General features: G+C 36.2%; 2 protein-coding genes across 7 annotated transcripts; both read left to right on the top strand.

Moving 5' to 3' along the window:
* The first annotated feature begins 975 nt into the window (after window positions 1–975).
* Window positions 976–3064, top strand: LOC115986547 (E3 ubiquitin-protein ligase RDUF2-like). Its single transcript, XM_031109679.1, has 2 exons — window positions 976–1431; window positions 1522–3064. Exons 1-2 carry the CDS (start codon window positions 1062–1064, stop codon window positions 2310–2312), a joined length of 1161 nt encoding a protein of 386 aa, XP_030965539.1. The 5' UTR covers window positions 976–1061; the 3' UTR covers window positions 2313–3064.
* Window positions 3065–7826: 4762 nt separating this feature from the next.
* Window positions 7827–14001, top strand: LOC115986562 (E3 ubiquitin-protein ligase SDIR1-like). Of its 6 annotated transcripts, none has more exons than XM_031109723.1 (9): window positions 7827–8150; window positions 9686–9877; window positions 10029–10083; window positions 10172–10227; window positions 10341–10569; window positions 10720–10834; window positions 11394–11436; window positions 11904–12029; window positions 13684–14001. In XM_031109723.1, the coding sequence occupies exons 2-9, from the start codon at window positions 9800–9802 to the stop codon at window positions 13807–13809; spliced, it is 828 nt and encodes a 275-aa protein (XP_030965583.1). In that variant the 5' UTR covers window positions 7827–8150; window positions 9686–9799; the 3' UTR covers window positions 13810–14001. The 6 variants fall into 6 exon arrangements, with proteins under 6 accessions (XP_030965583.1, XP_030965591.1, XP_030965566.1 ...); XM_031109731.1 differs by having other exon boundaries at window positions 7828–8150; window positions 10175–10227; XM_031109706.1 differs by having other exon boundaries at window positions 7829–8150; window positions 9768–9877; window positions 11388–11436.
* Window positions 14002–15215: the final 1214 nt, after the last annotated feature.

Genomic DNA, 15215 nt, shown 5'->3' on the forward strand with positions numbered 1-15215 from the left:
AACAGTTATTTAACAGATAACCGTTCTGCGTATGCTATATAAGCATTCATCGATGAGAAGGTAAGAGAGACTTAGAGACTTTTCTCAGAAATTACTTCCTTTTTATTGGGAATTGCAAATCCACTAACTTTACCATCGGAGGACTTTTGGCTGGTCCCCACCGGTCCCATCTGACTTAGTATTTGTTTTTAGGATCAAGCTTGAGGATCATTAGCGCCCGAGACTTTCAACCTACTGATTTCCAAGGAATCATCAAATACAATTATATTAATGCCTATTAATAAATACCATAATTATCAATTTATATTTAGACAAAAGTAAAAAAAATAGAAAAAGAAAATCATATTATGTTATTGCAAGTGCTATTAACCTTGGTTGACCTGATTATATTGCACTGCATAAGCTTTTGAGATTTTACCATTTTACATGTCACATATATATTTTAATTGAATTTAAATTATATTTTATACAATATTTGCTTTATATTTTTAAGGAAAAAAAATTAACGGATACCCTAAGGGATTTAGGAACTATTTTTAGAAACATTTTATGAAAAAATAATAGAGCAATTATTTTTTTTTCACAATTTTTTTAATATATTTTCCATGAAAGGGAGTTATCAAGTTAACATGTTTAATAGTACTAGAATACATAAAGTATAAACACAATCAAAATAAATGTTTATTATTAATAATAATTATCATAATTACCAAATTTTATATTTAGGTCAAAAAATATTAAGTTAAACTTTTAAATTGAATTATGAACTTTTAATTAATTTTGTTAATTTCCTCTCCTCTCAATTTCCAAGACTTTTCTTTCTTTCCCACGTGACGGAGGCAGTAACAGCGTGAACCTTTTGAACGCAAGCCGCGTGGATTTATAGTTTAAACTTTAAACACGTATAGGGGAATCCACTGACGCCGTTAAAAAGGTACCTCCTCGCGTTGCCTTAAATATAAAGCCTTTCTTCACCTTCTTTTTCTCATTCATCAAAAAAACACTTCCATTTTTTATCTCTCTCTCTCTCCTAAGTTTTTTTCTTCTCAAAACCACCGAAGATGTCTTCGTCTCCGACGACGTCGTATTGGTGTTACAGATGCTCTCGCTTTGTCCGTATGTGGGTACATGACAACAACATAACCTGTCCACACTGTCACGGCGGATTCGTCGAGGAAATCGACACCGTTCCTTCCCCTCCTCCTCAATCGGAAACTCTCCACCGTCGATTTCCTCCCTCCGCCATGTACTTATTCGGATCCACCGCACAGGACCCGAATCCGACCCGACGATCTCGTCGCAACCCGGGTAACCGCTCACCCTTCAACCCTGTCATCGTCTTGCGTGGCGGAGTTGCTTCGACTTCCGATTCGGAACCCGCCGCCGCCGACGCCGACGCAATCGGAGTAGAGAGGATCGATAACCTTAACGGTAACGGGTTTGAGTTGTACTATGATGATGGAGCCGGGTCGGGTCTTCGCCCACTTCCACCAACCATGTCTGATTTCTTGATGGGTTCAGGTTTTGACAGGTTACTGGACCAGTTGACCCAGATCGAAGTAACCGGGTTCGGGCGACCCGAGAACCCGCCGGCGTCAAAAGCAGCGATAGAGTCTCTCCCCACCATCGAAATCGTCGAGACCCACGTCTCGGCCGAGTCGCACTGCGCCGTCTGCAAGGAACAGTTCGAACTCGGATCCGAGGCTTGCGAAATGCCTTGCAAGCACATATACCACTCCGATTGTATCCTCCCATGGCTCTCTCTCCGAAACTCTTGCCCGGTTTGCCGGCACGAGTTGCCGAGCGAGCGAGAGCGAAGCCGAAACGAGAGCGAGGCCGAGATTGCGGTCGAGGCGGAGGAGACGGTGGGATTGACGATTTGGAGGTTGCCGGGAGGTGGGTTTGCGGTGGGGAGGTTCGCCGGAGGAGGAAGAAGAGCCGGAGATAGAGAATTACCGGTTGTGTACACGGAAATGGATGGCGGGTTTGGCGGGTCGGGTTCCGGGGCTCCGAGAAGGGTTTCTAGAGTCAGACGGAGTGGCGGTAGTATTAGTAGAATTGGTGGAGGAGAGAGTGGTGGGTTTCGGAGGGTTTTTCGTAATTTGCTCTCGTTCTTGAGGTTAAGAAGGTCTAGTTCTAGTTCTAGTTCGAATTTCAGTTATTCTTATTCTTCATCGTCTTCGCAATCTGGGTCTGAATCTGGGACTATGAGAACAAGTCAGAATCATTCTGGTTCGGTGTTTAGTAGGTACGTGCGAAGGCGGAGCAGAGCTTGGGCTGTGGAGGATCAAAGTGAAAATGGGAGGTATTGAATGTTGTCATTTTTGGTTTAAAATGACAAAATTTTTGGTTAAAAAAGAAAAATCTTTTGGTTTTATAATGATGGCCAAGAATACATGTAGCTGACCTGATTGACCATTCTGAGCTTTTGTTTATGGTTGGTTTAATTGGGGAAGTATATGAGGAAGAAAGGCATGGGTGGATTTAGCTGTAAATATAGCATTTTGATTTGGATCTTTCCTATCTAGAACTGTCAAGTCTAAGGTAAAAAGAAAAAAAGCTTTGTTTTTGGGAAGTTTGGCATGAAATTGGGAATGAGTACAGAATTGGGCCAGTTTCTTGTTTGTAAGGCAGGCTTCTTTTGTTGTAGTACTGAAGAGGAAGTCAAGTTTTGCTGGTCCTGAAGATATTGGATGGTATATTTCGAGCTGGAGAGAGTATTTTGGATACTCAGAAGGATGTTTTTTTTTGGTTTTTGGAAGTACGGAGATGAAGAATTCTTTATTTCTTTTGTTCTATTTGTTGTAAACTTTAGCTTCAGTTATATATGTCAAATTATTTTCCTTGGCGAATCAATATTTGTTAAATTGTTGCTAGGCTCAACTCTCGAGCAACGCTATTATGGGATGTGTTATTTTGATTTGCTGCTAATGGCAGTGGGATTAATATTCAAATGCTCAAAAGGATAGCAGATTTGAGCAATTATTAGCTAGTTTGAAGTGCTGTCTTGTGTCTGAAGAATACAAATATTCCCTGTCTAATTTTAAGTCAAAATTTGTATGCTGCCAAAGAGCTTGATTGCACTACACACCTGTCTCGAGAGCTGCTGGCTCATAATTTGTGCCTAGTCTATTGGTATCTGCGTAGCATAGGGATGTCTGATCTGCCTTTTGGCAAGATGGTGCATGGCCTTTTCTGGCTCCAAAGCAAAGCACTAAACTAAACTTTACAACTTTAGCATGTGCTTGGCTTTTTGAGAGGGGCTCCCTTTGCCTTTTCCCTCATGAAATCCACTACTAGGTGGTCTTGGAACATATAAAGTAGAAGCTAAAACGTACCAATTTGACAATACCCTGTAAAAGATTTTGTATTCTTCTTGCTTTTGGGCAAGATAAAGAATGAAGAATCTTACACATCCCCAATTGCTGTAATTTTTGTAACTCAGCGAACGTTCCCAATGCTATCAAACATGCTTCGCATTAGCAGAGGAATTCAGATATAATCTAGTACCGGATAACTTTTTCCACTACATCTGCCACTCTCTCACAAAAGAGAGATTTACCATTATGTGAGAGGAGAGGGTTTGCTAAGAATTCTGTACATGGTAAACAAGCTTACATAAGCCCCAAAATAAAGGTTGATGAATCTGGCGAACAGGGCTGACATAGAAAAAGACAATGGTTCATTGAACTTGATTAAACTCTTGGACCAATCTACTAACTTGATCAAACTGTTCTTATCCAACTTCTTATACAAAATTCGACTGGCAATACTTTTGTTTTTACTATTTTGGGCCATTGAAAATATTTCTAATCATGAATTACAGAAAAAATCACATAAATAAAACGTGGATATCTTGGAATCTCCCCATTATCCAATTGTTTGTGAGCAATTGAATAATGGATACCCTATCCTTGGACACAAATTTTGTAATTTAATGTGACACATACTAATATATAATATAATAACATATATAATATAATAAAGGGCAGCCAACTCAGTCACACACAGCTTTTAGAACTTGGCATCATTATCTAGTGGTTGAACCGTAGAGAGTCCTACCTTGCTTTTGCTTACTTCCCCAAATATCCCAACCTGCTGAAAAAGTCATCATATTTTCGATGGCATAATATTGCCATTACCTAACATCTCAGTCAGTAGGTTGACACTTCTTCAGGATATAAAAAAATTATAAATACATTTGTATAGCACCAAATTTAGCAATCTTTCCCGCAAATGCAGTAAAATGTTTACAAACTGCTGACACTTCTGTTTGGAAAATAATATGCCAACGGGCCAGCTGTGTTTTGCACTCTGAACCAGCTTTCAGTGACGTGTTCAAGGCTAAAGCATGGAAAAACTATTTTTTAAGTAATAAAAGCTTAGGATAAGGGGGTTAGTGAGTTTGTCCCATCTGTGGACCGACACAAAGGGTACTGTGCTAGTGACCAAATTGACAAGAAACACACAGATTGACCCAGTTCGCTAGCCTTTTGCTTTGTTTTAAGAAAATGAAATTGACTCCTCCTGTTCTGGTAGATGGGATCATTTTAGCCATTAAAAAAAAAGACTACAGGTTATATTTCATAGTCTATTCGGTGCAAATTTTACTTCCCTAGTGACCTTTTACCTGTTCTCACAATTATATTTTTTTTAATTATTTTTTTTGGTTTAAATAAAATGAATTGCAGTAATTGGCAAAACCCCTTAGATATCAATGATAATTTTTTTTTTTTTTTGGAAAAATGTTTAGTCCATTAGTTTATACTGAAAAAAACTATTACACGCTCACAAAGCTTGCTTCACATTAAGATTTTGTGTATATACCTGCTCTTCTACATGGAAATGAGAGTGTTTTTAATCGGTGATTATGTATTCTCTAAAGTATATTTGGAACAAACGGAGATAAATGGCAAGAATAAAAGAGCAGAGAGAAAGGTGGCTAGAATATATAATATATTAAAACTTAGTATATTCAGTTCTCCTTCGTTTATTCTCACTTCTCATTCCATCCCAACATAAAGTAAGTTTTAGAAAGCATTTAATAAATGGCATCACGCTTTATTTGTTTTGATGTTGATGTTTTCTAGAAAATATGTTATTTTTCAAAAAATATTTTTCATAAAACAATATCATTTTTCTATATTTGGTATCAACTTTAAATAAGTTAGAAAATGATCGTATAACTTCCTTTATTTAGTTTACTCTAAGATTTATATATATATATATATATATATATTTTTTTTTCAAAAAAATTTAGTGAAAAATAATCTCTAAAAATAAGTCATACTTTTTATAGGGTCACAATTCGGGGCCCAAGCCCAAAAGTTATGAGGTCTTGGTCTAAGGAGCTCAGAAACAATGAATTTGTAGAGAATGAGCTGTAGAACTAGGTCTTAGCGAATTGGACAGTGGTTAATATTGGGCTATACAACAGTTGAACACAAGTAAAACACGTTAGTATCCATAGATCCTCAGTCTGAGGAGATAAGATGAATATATGCCGGTCCCTGTTCGAAGGTACGGTTGTTTGTACTGTTACTCTATTCTCTCTTCTTCCTTCTGTCCCTTTTCCTCATGGGGACTCCCTTTCTTATATAGTCTTTTTGAAGCCATCGTGGCCTTACACTTGTTGATCATCTGGATCCTTACTTGAGTGCTTGTCCCATCGGACACCCCCTTTCAGCCTTCTGTGAGTTGTGGTGGCCAAGACAGCACTGTTTACAGGTCCTCTTCACATTAATGCGGCAAAAAAAGTAGTTGCAACGCATTTAATGCGGCAGCAGCAGCCTCTCCTTAGATATCTTATGTTTCCTTCCTTCCTACGGGTTTGTGGGACGCATCCCTACTGCTAATGTCTGTCAGGGTGGGTCCTTTTGGTAGACAGAGTGCATATTTGAGCCATACTCATCACTTCCGAGGAGGCATTCCTCCTTGGACCGTCCTTTAAACGCCCCCTATCCACGAGATCTAGATTGGAAATCCTTTTGGCATCCACTTCCTCTCCTCGGACATTGCTAATTGTCCCGGATGGGGCCTAATTAAGGCCCATTACATAATTTTGGGCCTTTGCCCCTACACTTTCTATATTGACCAAATATAGTTTTACTTTAACTCACTTTTTCTGATATTACTAAATACTAAAAAAATGTGAAAAACTATATTTTTATATAATTTTTCATTGAAACAAACAGAGGGTTATGCAAATTATTTAGTAATTTCTCTAGTACCAATTTTTTGTTTTCCAATTCATAGCCTTATTCAATGGAACCCTTTCACAAAATCATCTTCTCATATATGTGGGATCAACACATTAATACAATAATTCTGAGATCTTAAAATATTATTTAAATCACAACTCTTCTAACTATAGAATTATTTTTTTAAAAGACTTATTTCTAATTGTGGGAGGATGAGAAGCCGAGGACAGGAATGAATAAGAAAAGACCAACACCAGAATAGCACACCTCAGGAAGTACTATCAAAGAATTCTCGAGCAAATAAGACAACTCAAACACAAACCCAAGAAGATTAGAATGCCCAAGGACCCTAAGGATATTGATACTTCCTCGGAAGGGCTGAAGTCCATTTTTGAAGACCATTAGGCACGTACCGAGGAAAAAAAGGAAAGTTTGTCATCAAGCAAGAGAAAGAAAAGTACAAATAAAGCATTCATCACCTTCACATTCAATACTTTGTACTCACTTAGTTAGCCACATTAATGAAGGAATGACCCCTAAACAATGTCATCACAACTCACAGTCTAGTAGAGAAACTTTCTCGTAAGGCCCTGATAGGACAAGTATCAAGGGAAATCAACCTTAGCCCTCCAAGTGGAATGCCAAGATACAACTTGGATGACTATATAAGATAGAGAGATCCCTATGAGAAGGGGGATGAAACCTTGAGAAAGAAGGAGAAAGAGAGAAATATCATTGTAACCCAAGAACAAGTGTAATCCTATATCCTCAGACCAAACCTAAGGATCTTAACTTAATGAATTCTAGACCAATATCATTCCGTTTCCTTGTCTCACATATATTTCAAGCACTTATTCAATTATCATTTGATTAATTCACATTATAAGGGTAACTAAGGTTGATTGGCACTCTATCTTTATAAATTAATTGTGTGAGGTTAGAGTTGATCCTAGCCAATTTTAACCTGCCACACTAATAATAATAATAATAATAATATATTAGGAGGATTCAAAATGTTAGTTATGATTTCAAATAATGTCAAAATGCCCTTAATCTAATTAGATTATCCTTATTCTTAAAATATAATAGAGTTAAAATTGTAATTTAACAAAATTAAAAAAAAAAACCCTACCAGAGAAACTTTTTTCTTAAAAATTAGCATACTTTCTATCTAAACATATCTCACGTATATTTGATACATTTTTTCCCTTAAAAACTAGCATATACTAAACCCAACAGTTTACTCTATTTAAAATCTTCAATTTTAATTTTATAAAAATCATTTATTGTGTAACCTCACTAACAATAGATAAATTCAAATTAAAAAATTATATTAAACTTAAAATAAAAAAGAGCCTCATCACATATACAGGGCGCATGTGATGAAGTTAGTAATAGTTATTGTTGGCGTTATACAAATCATTGTGGAAATAATAAAGTAAGTTATATAATTTGGATAGCTAATTTGGGACATCCGAACTCAAAATAAAAAATATTTATCTTATCAAAAAAAAAAAAAAAATTTACTTATTACATGCAAGTTTGTTCGTTGGCTTGGCAATTTTTATGTCCAACGTTTAAGGAGCGTTTTATCTAGAATCTGATTCTCCCAGATTAACCAACCCCATGTGGCCCACTTTTGCCCCAAAGGCAAAAAATCCAAGGTAAAATCTGCTGACATGAGATCGATTTTGAGGACCCATGAATCCAATCCAACGGCGTAGGTACCAACTTGCATGTTCTAGAAGTCGTGTCAGCGGTTTGATCCCAAAGCTAGTCCACGTGTCAAAGCCTCTACACCCTTGAAGTCGAGAACTTTCGTGTTTCGATCTCTCCAACATTAAAAAGTCTCAAAATTTCTCTCTTTCCGTCCAACAATAAACAAAAGCTGATCCGAATCCTATGAACGACTCATCTTTTGATTCATTTTTCGCGTCTGTGACTGTAACTGTAAGTGTTTTTTTTTTTGTTTTTTTTTCCTCCTTTGCCATTGCACAGTTGCACTCACACACACTGAATGTGTTTGGCTGCCGACAAAATCTCCGGGAAAATTGGACCAAAACAAATTTTTTTTTTCTTCTTATTTTTACTATATTGGGAATTTGGACAATGACACAATTAATGTGGGTCTTTTGTGAAGTAAAATGTTAATGCATGGGTGTAGAGAAATTCAAAGACTTGTATTGGGTTTTTCTTAATTGTTCATTGTATGAGCAAAGCTTTGTTCTTTTCTAATAAATTTGATGGCTTTATTTTGTGTTTATTGCTTTGCATGATTATATATTTGCAGTATGTATTAGATCTATGTTATTTTGGTTCATATATGGTTTACATTAATGAAAGTGGGACTAAAAGGAGCTTTGGTCAAGAGCATGAAATGAAAATGATACTAGGGAATAAAAGGAGTCAATGAGTTCTTTTTTGCTTTTTAGGCTAATTTCAGTGCTCCCCATTTGTTGGTTAAGAGAATGCTTTGGTTATTTTATAGATTTGGAATTGGGGTGTGGATCTCATTAGGCAATATTAAAATCATTGTCTTTTGACTGCTTCACCATTTTGGAATCTAAAAAGAACAATTGGGAGGGTTTGTTAGGAGAAGATAAATTGGTTTTCTCTTTAGTTTCAAAAGCTTTTTATGCTGCACGTATCCTTTTGAACATCAAGCAGTCACCACTAGCTGAATGCTAATTATGTTCTTTTGATTGTGTTGATATGCTTGAATTTGCAAATATAGTGCTTCTGTGCAATCAGTCTCTTGAGTTATAACCTGTGAACAATAATTTTCTTGTAAAGTGATTCTGTGACAAGCCCAATCCATACTTGATCTGTATTACTATGTTTTAACATTGTTGTGCTTGCTTTGGGCCAGTGATAAATGTGAATTCTGCTTTTCCATACTCTATGCCCATGTGCCACTCAAGCTTTTGCTGTTTATTTGGACAAGTAACAACTAACATGGCACCACCATGTTTACTAGTCTAATTTTCTTCAGGTTGTTCTTGGGAAGTTTGTGACAAATACTAATCACCCACAGAAAGTGTTGGAATAAGATTTCTAACTTCATGTGTATAAACTACAGGCAAACACTTGCTTGCATCTGTGTGAATCTGTCATATAAAGTGAATTTGTATCGGGCAATTTTAATAGACTTTAAGATTTTAGAATGTATGTTTGTGTTTAATCTTTGTGAAGAGTAGAAGCTAAACTTGTTGCTTCTTGCACTTCTATTCTCTAAGTGGAATGTGTTTGCAGGATCATTGTGTATTCTGGTCATTTATTCATTTGGTATTTTGTAGACTGAACTTTTATAGATTCATTATTGTACTTGACATGTATTTGATGAGTATACTAAGCTCAGTGTTAGACATGATTGATTCTTGTATTTGTTTTAAACTTTATTAAATATGCTAAATCCTTACTATATGGTAGGAGGTGCACTAGAATTTAGCTCCTATTAGTAATACATATATCTTGGAACATTTCAGGTTTTATAGGTTTGCAAGACATACTGTACAACTTGCTGTATTTGAGTGTGTTCTCATACTATCTAATACTTTTTGGAGGTAGAAGAATTCTTGAAACCTTTGAAACCATCAACCATGAGTTTTGTTTTCCGAGGGAGTAGAGCAGATATTGAAAGTGGATTTCCAGGATTTGCTCCTGAACCACCAGCAATGGTATGTTAACATGTGCCAGTGCACATTTCTGCAATATTTATTTATTTTTGTTTACTTTTTACCTGTATCTCAATCAGATAATATTATTAGATTATGTGATTGTAAGCTTGTCACTGTGTTGATTCTTTATCCTTTGACCTCTTCCTATCAGCGCATGCACACAGTGCGGCCGGTTAATACCAACTCACTTGCTTTTCTTGTCACAGGTAATGTATTTGATTTCAGCTTTTTCATTCCATCGCTTGATGTTTTGTAAATGTATTTTTTAATCCATACCATTACCTCTTTGTTCAGCAGTTCTTTTGCTTTTCATGATTTTGAACTCTAATCAGATGTCACCAAACTTTTTGGTATGTTGTCACCAAGCATTACTTGTGGGCATACTTCTAATTCTGTTAAGTGATTCCCAAGTATAAAACTTACACAGCAATTAAGCTTGGACACTTTGCGTCTATATGTGCAGATCTGGCTAGTCGTGGGTGTCTTTTTGATGGCCACAATCCTGAGGATGTATGCAACTTGTCAACAACTTCAAGCTCAGGCCCGCGCTCATGCTGCGGCAGCCAGTGGCTTGCTAGGTCATACTGAACTGCGACTACACATGCCACCATCAATAGCTTTTGCAACAAGAGGACGATTACAAGGACTAAGACTCCAGCTTGCACTTCTTGACCGAGAGTTTGATGATCTAGGTATTGTAGTTTTTGTTAAATAATTTTTTGGTTTTGTATGAGTATGACTGGGTCACCTCTTGAAAATTGATGGTGCACATGCAGATGCCCAAAGAAATGCTTGGTTTTTGATTTTTCTGTGGATGAATTATTTTGCTTATTCTGCTGCAGATTATGATACTCTCAGAGCATTGGACTCTGTTAATACTTCCACCACTCCTTCAATGAGTGAGGAAGAGATAAATACTTTACCTGTTCACAAGTACAGAGTTCCTGGCTCAGAGAAGTAAGTTTGAAAGAGAGTGGGTGAGAATGTGTTTGTCTTTAATTATATTGCAACTTTTTTTAGTAGCTAGTTATCAGTATATGGATGTCTCTATAGATTATGTCATCATCAATTGAGTATTGAACCTTGTCTTAGTCTTAGTATTTTGTACTAACTGCTCATTACAATGATGATATACATGGTCAAGAGTGGAATGAACCTCTGATGTCATTAAGTAGTGGATGAAATGGTAGTGATTTGGAGAAGTAGTTTAACTAATTTAACTGCTAGTCGGCTATGACTTTGATTTGTTCAGTTTACTACCAACTTCTAATTAATTTTAAGAAGATCCTTAGAAAGTTTCCTCTTTTCTTTGCAACATTTGTATCGGAGTTTGACTAAGCTGGATGAAAATGAATGCATTCTTCCTGAAATGCTTGGACAAAATGCTTCCTCCCCCCTCCCTCTCTCCTCTAAAATGCTGTATATAGAAATTTATTTTGAGACAGTGTAGAAATTTATTTTGTTTTCACAACTCAATGGCAATAATTTAAAATGATTTATTTATTTATAGTCACAGTTCATCACGGCAACAGGCATCATCTTCTTCAGGCCCAGCTGAGGTAATTTCTTTTCCTTTTACAATTTGATTGCATAATCACTACAAAAATGCCTGGGATAATTTCTTTTCCTTTTACATTTAAAAGATTCTTCCTTTTGAAATGTGAATCATCTGATACTACTTTCCAGTTATAATAGTCACAGTATCTGTCCATAATTAAACTGGTTGGAATCCCTGTGAGCTTTGTCAAATCAGCTTGTGGAATTAAGTGCTCTTTCATGATTATTAGGTGTAATTATTTAGCACTTCGAGAGAAATGCTCCCTCATCTCACATAATAGTGAGTTCTACTAATTAAATTCAAGGTGAGACCCATTCTTCATGAGAGGAGGGAAAATTGCACCTGGAATATTGAATAGTTTTTCAATTATTAGGTACTCTCATTTTTGTGTTGTCTTTAGTTTTTCAATTATTAGGAACTCTCATTTTTGTGTCATCTTTAGTTTGTTATTTTCTCTTCTGCAAGCAGACTAAGCAAGACTTTAGAAAGGCGAATGGGAGCATCAGGGGCCCAGATGATGAACTGACATGCAGCATTTGCTTGGAGCAAGTTAATATGGGGGAGCTAGTTCGTAGCTTGCCATGTTTGCATCAGGTTCTTCCACTGTCCATATTGAATCTGGTCCACTTTATTAGCTAATGAGTGGCACACGTTTCCAAAATCTAAGAATAAAGGCTATATATTTTTTTTTTTGGTAAAAGAGGATATATACTTCTTAAAGCTAAACAGAAAAGATAGGTTCAGGGCATAGCCTGTTAGAGTACAAATGGCGGCAATCAGCCTCATAAACAGAGATTAAGTCCTAAGGAGGACTGGAATTCAACACAAAATCCACATCTAGAGAAAATCCTTATCTTTTTTTATTTTTTTTGAGAGAGAGTTTCAACCTATGGCGTTTGCTCCTGATGATAGCTCTTTATCATCAGACTAAGACACCAATTAGTTTTTGGTCTAGGCAGGGATCGAATCTCAGATATCTTATACAACTATCAGAAACTTTACTAGTTGAGCTAACTGGAACCCACAGAGAAAATCCTAATCTAGCTAGGCAGTTAGCACTCTTATTTGCTTCTCTGTAGACATGGCTAAAATGCAACTGCAAAATCCGGGTAACCAATTGCCTGCAATCGTCCATAAGAGAGGAGACAACAGTGTTAAGAGTTTGCATGGTTAGCAAAGCATCAACTATAGCTTTCTTACATCTTAGTTTTTCATTAATTATACACAAAGAATATACAAAGAGTCATTGAGATACTCATACCTAAAAATAATTATTAATCTATATTTTTACAATAATCTCCTGATTTAGGAATTATGCTCACATATACTAATAATTGCACCTTGAATCTTGATGTTTAGCATTTTTAATTTCACCATACCTTTTCCCCTCATATTTCAAGATCTTGAATTATTATGGATGCTATGCTGCTCAGGGATGGCAATTTTGCCCTGCCTTACTTAACCCGCCCCTCCTTGCTTTGTTCCACACAGGTTTTTCCTGACTCGCAAAGGTGGTGGGACGGGGATGGGGCAAAATTTTAGCCTCGTATCACAGGGTGGGGTGGGGATAGGTTTAGACTTTTTAAACCCACTCTGCCCCGCCCCTCCCTGTCTCCGCCCCGCCCCGCCCTGCGTTGCTGAGGGTTATAATTGTAAAATTTTCATACCCTAAAACTCTACTATTTAAACAAATATATCAATAGTAGCTTATTTTATTCTACCCAATGTGGTTTTCTGCCTTTATTTTGTTATGCGTTATACTATGAGATTTTTATTTATTTATTTATTTTTTGTGATCATCTTGTTAAACGCTTGGATATATTATTCAATTTTTTTTTTTTTTAAATTGATTTGATTTGATAGGATAAATTTAGTTGTGATTTCAAGTATATTTTTATTAATGAAATAGGTTTCATTAAAAAAATTATACTAGCTGTGGGGTAAATTAACAAAAAGTAGAGTTTTATAGGGTGGGGCAGGGCTTCGCGGGGCCCCAAGGGGGTGGGGTTAGAAAGTTTTTTTCATTATGCGGGGCGGGGCGGAGATGGGACAAGATAAAACTGTGCGGGGTAGGGATGAAGACCTCATCCTTTGGTCCCATCTTGCCCCATTTCCATCCCTAAGATTGCTATTGCTGCTGCATAAACAATAGATTCTAAAATCCACAAAACAGTATAGTATAGTATATCTAATTGATTTGTATGATAATCATTATTTTTTGATCTTTTTTTTTTTTTTTTTTTGGCAGTTTCATGCCAATTGCATTGATCCGTGGCTGCGGCAACAAGGCACATGCCCTGTTTGTAAATTTAGTGTGGGATCGGGATGGCAGGATAGAAGGGAGAGTGAATCAGATGGTTCAGACATGGTTTAATGACTCAGTCAAGGATATATATATATATATATATATTTATAGCTTTCCATATTGTCTTTTGCATAAAAATAATATACTCTTGAGTTACATATGTATGTAAGTTTCAGTCTCGGCATTTTCTTAACTCGGGCATGAAGCATGCCTCTTTTTTTCCCTTGATAAATAAAAGAGATACTTAATATTCTATTCTTAGATCAATGTTGTTGAGCTACACATTTCTTTCTTATAGTTCATTTTTTAATATTTTGACCTTGTGTGTAAAACTCTGGTTATGGACTGGAAGACATCCTGTGATCCTGTCACACTTGTCACATGTATGCCCGACTTTTTATTTTTATTTTATTTATTTGAGATGAAAGTATGGGTGGCTTATTGAAATGCTGAATTGGTCACATGCTACTAGGGGTGTCAAATGGGTGGGTTTGGGGTAGGCATAATTAAGTTGGGTATATAAAACTTATTTACCCATTAAAACCCATTTAACTAATTGCTTCTAACTCAAATCTAACCCAACCCAATTATTATAGGTAAACCTCAACCCACCCAATTTCCCAATGATCAAAATTATCAAAATGCCATTAAAGTGAAAATGATTAAAGTACTCTAAAATCTTAAAAAATGATCAAAATACCTTAAATCTAAAAATGACCAAAATACCTCTGAAACCTAAAAAATGACCAAAATATCCATGAAACCCCAAAAAATGACCAAAATACCCATGGACCCCATAAAATGACCAAAATATCCCCTAACCCCAAAAAATGACTAAACTATCCTAGAAACCCAAAAAATGACAAAAATACCCTTAAAGCCCAAAAATAACCAAAATACCATCGAAACCAAAAATAACCAAAATACCTTCGAAACCCAAAAATGACCAAAATACCCCCCGAACCCCAAAAAATGACCAAAATACTATCGAAACCCAAAAATTACCAAAATACCTCCGAACCCCAAAAAATGACCAATACACCTCCTAAACCCAAAAATTTACCAAAATATCATTGAAATCCTTAAAATAACCAAAATACCCCTGAACCTAAAAAATGACCAAAATACCCTCGAAACCCAGAAAATGACCAAAATACCTCTAAAACCCAAAAAATGACCAATACACCTCCTAAACCTAAAAATTTACCAAAATATCATTGAAACCCAGCAAATGACCAAAATACTCCCGAATCCAAAAAATGACCAAAATACCCCTAAACCCAAAAAATGACCAAAATACAATTGTGGTTCTTGCATTCAGTTGTGGTTCTCGAGCTTATATGATAGATTTTTGGGTAGTTGTGACCATCTACCCAAAACTATGAGGTTGTGTTCCAGAACTTTTCCTTACATGTTTGAATGTGGTTCTTGCATTCAAATGTGGCTCTCAAGGAAGGAGTAGTCAATTAGGGTGC

Source organism: Quercus lobata, chromosome 1, assembly GCF_001633185.2.
Source record: "Quercus lobata isolate SW786 chromosome 1, ValleyOak3.0 Primary Assembly, whole genome shotgun sequence".
Taxonomy (NCBI): Eukaryota; Viridiplantae; Streptophyta; class Magnoliopsida; order Fagales; family Fagaceae; genus Quercus; species Quercus lobata.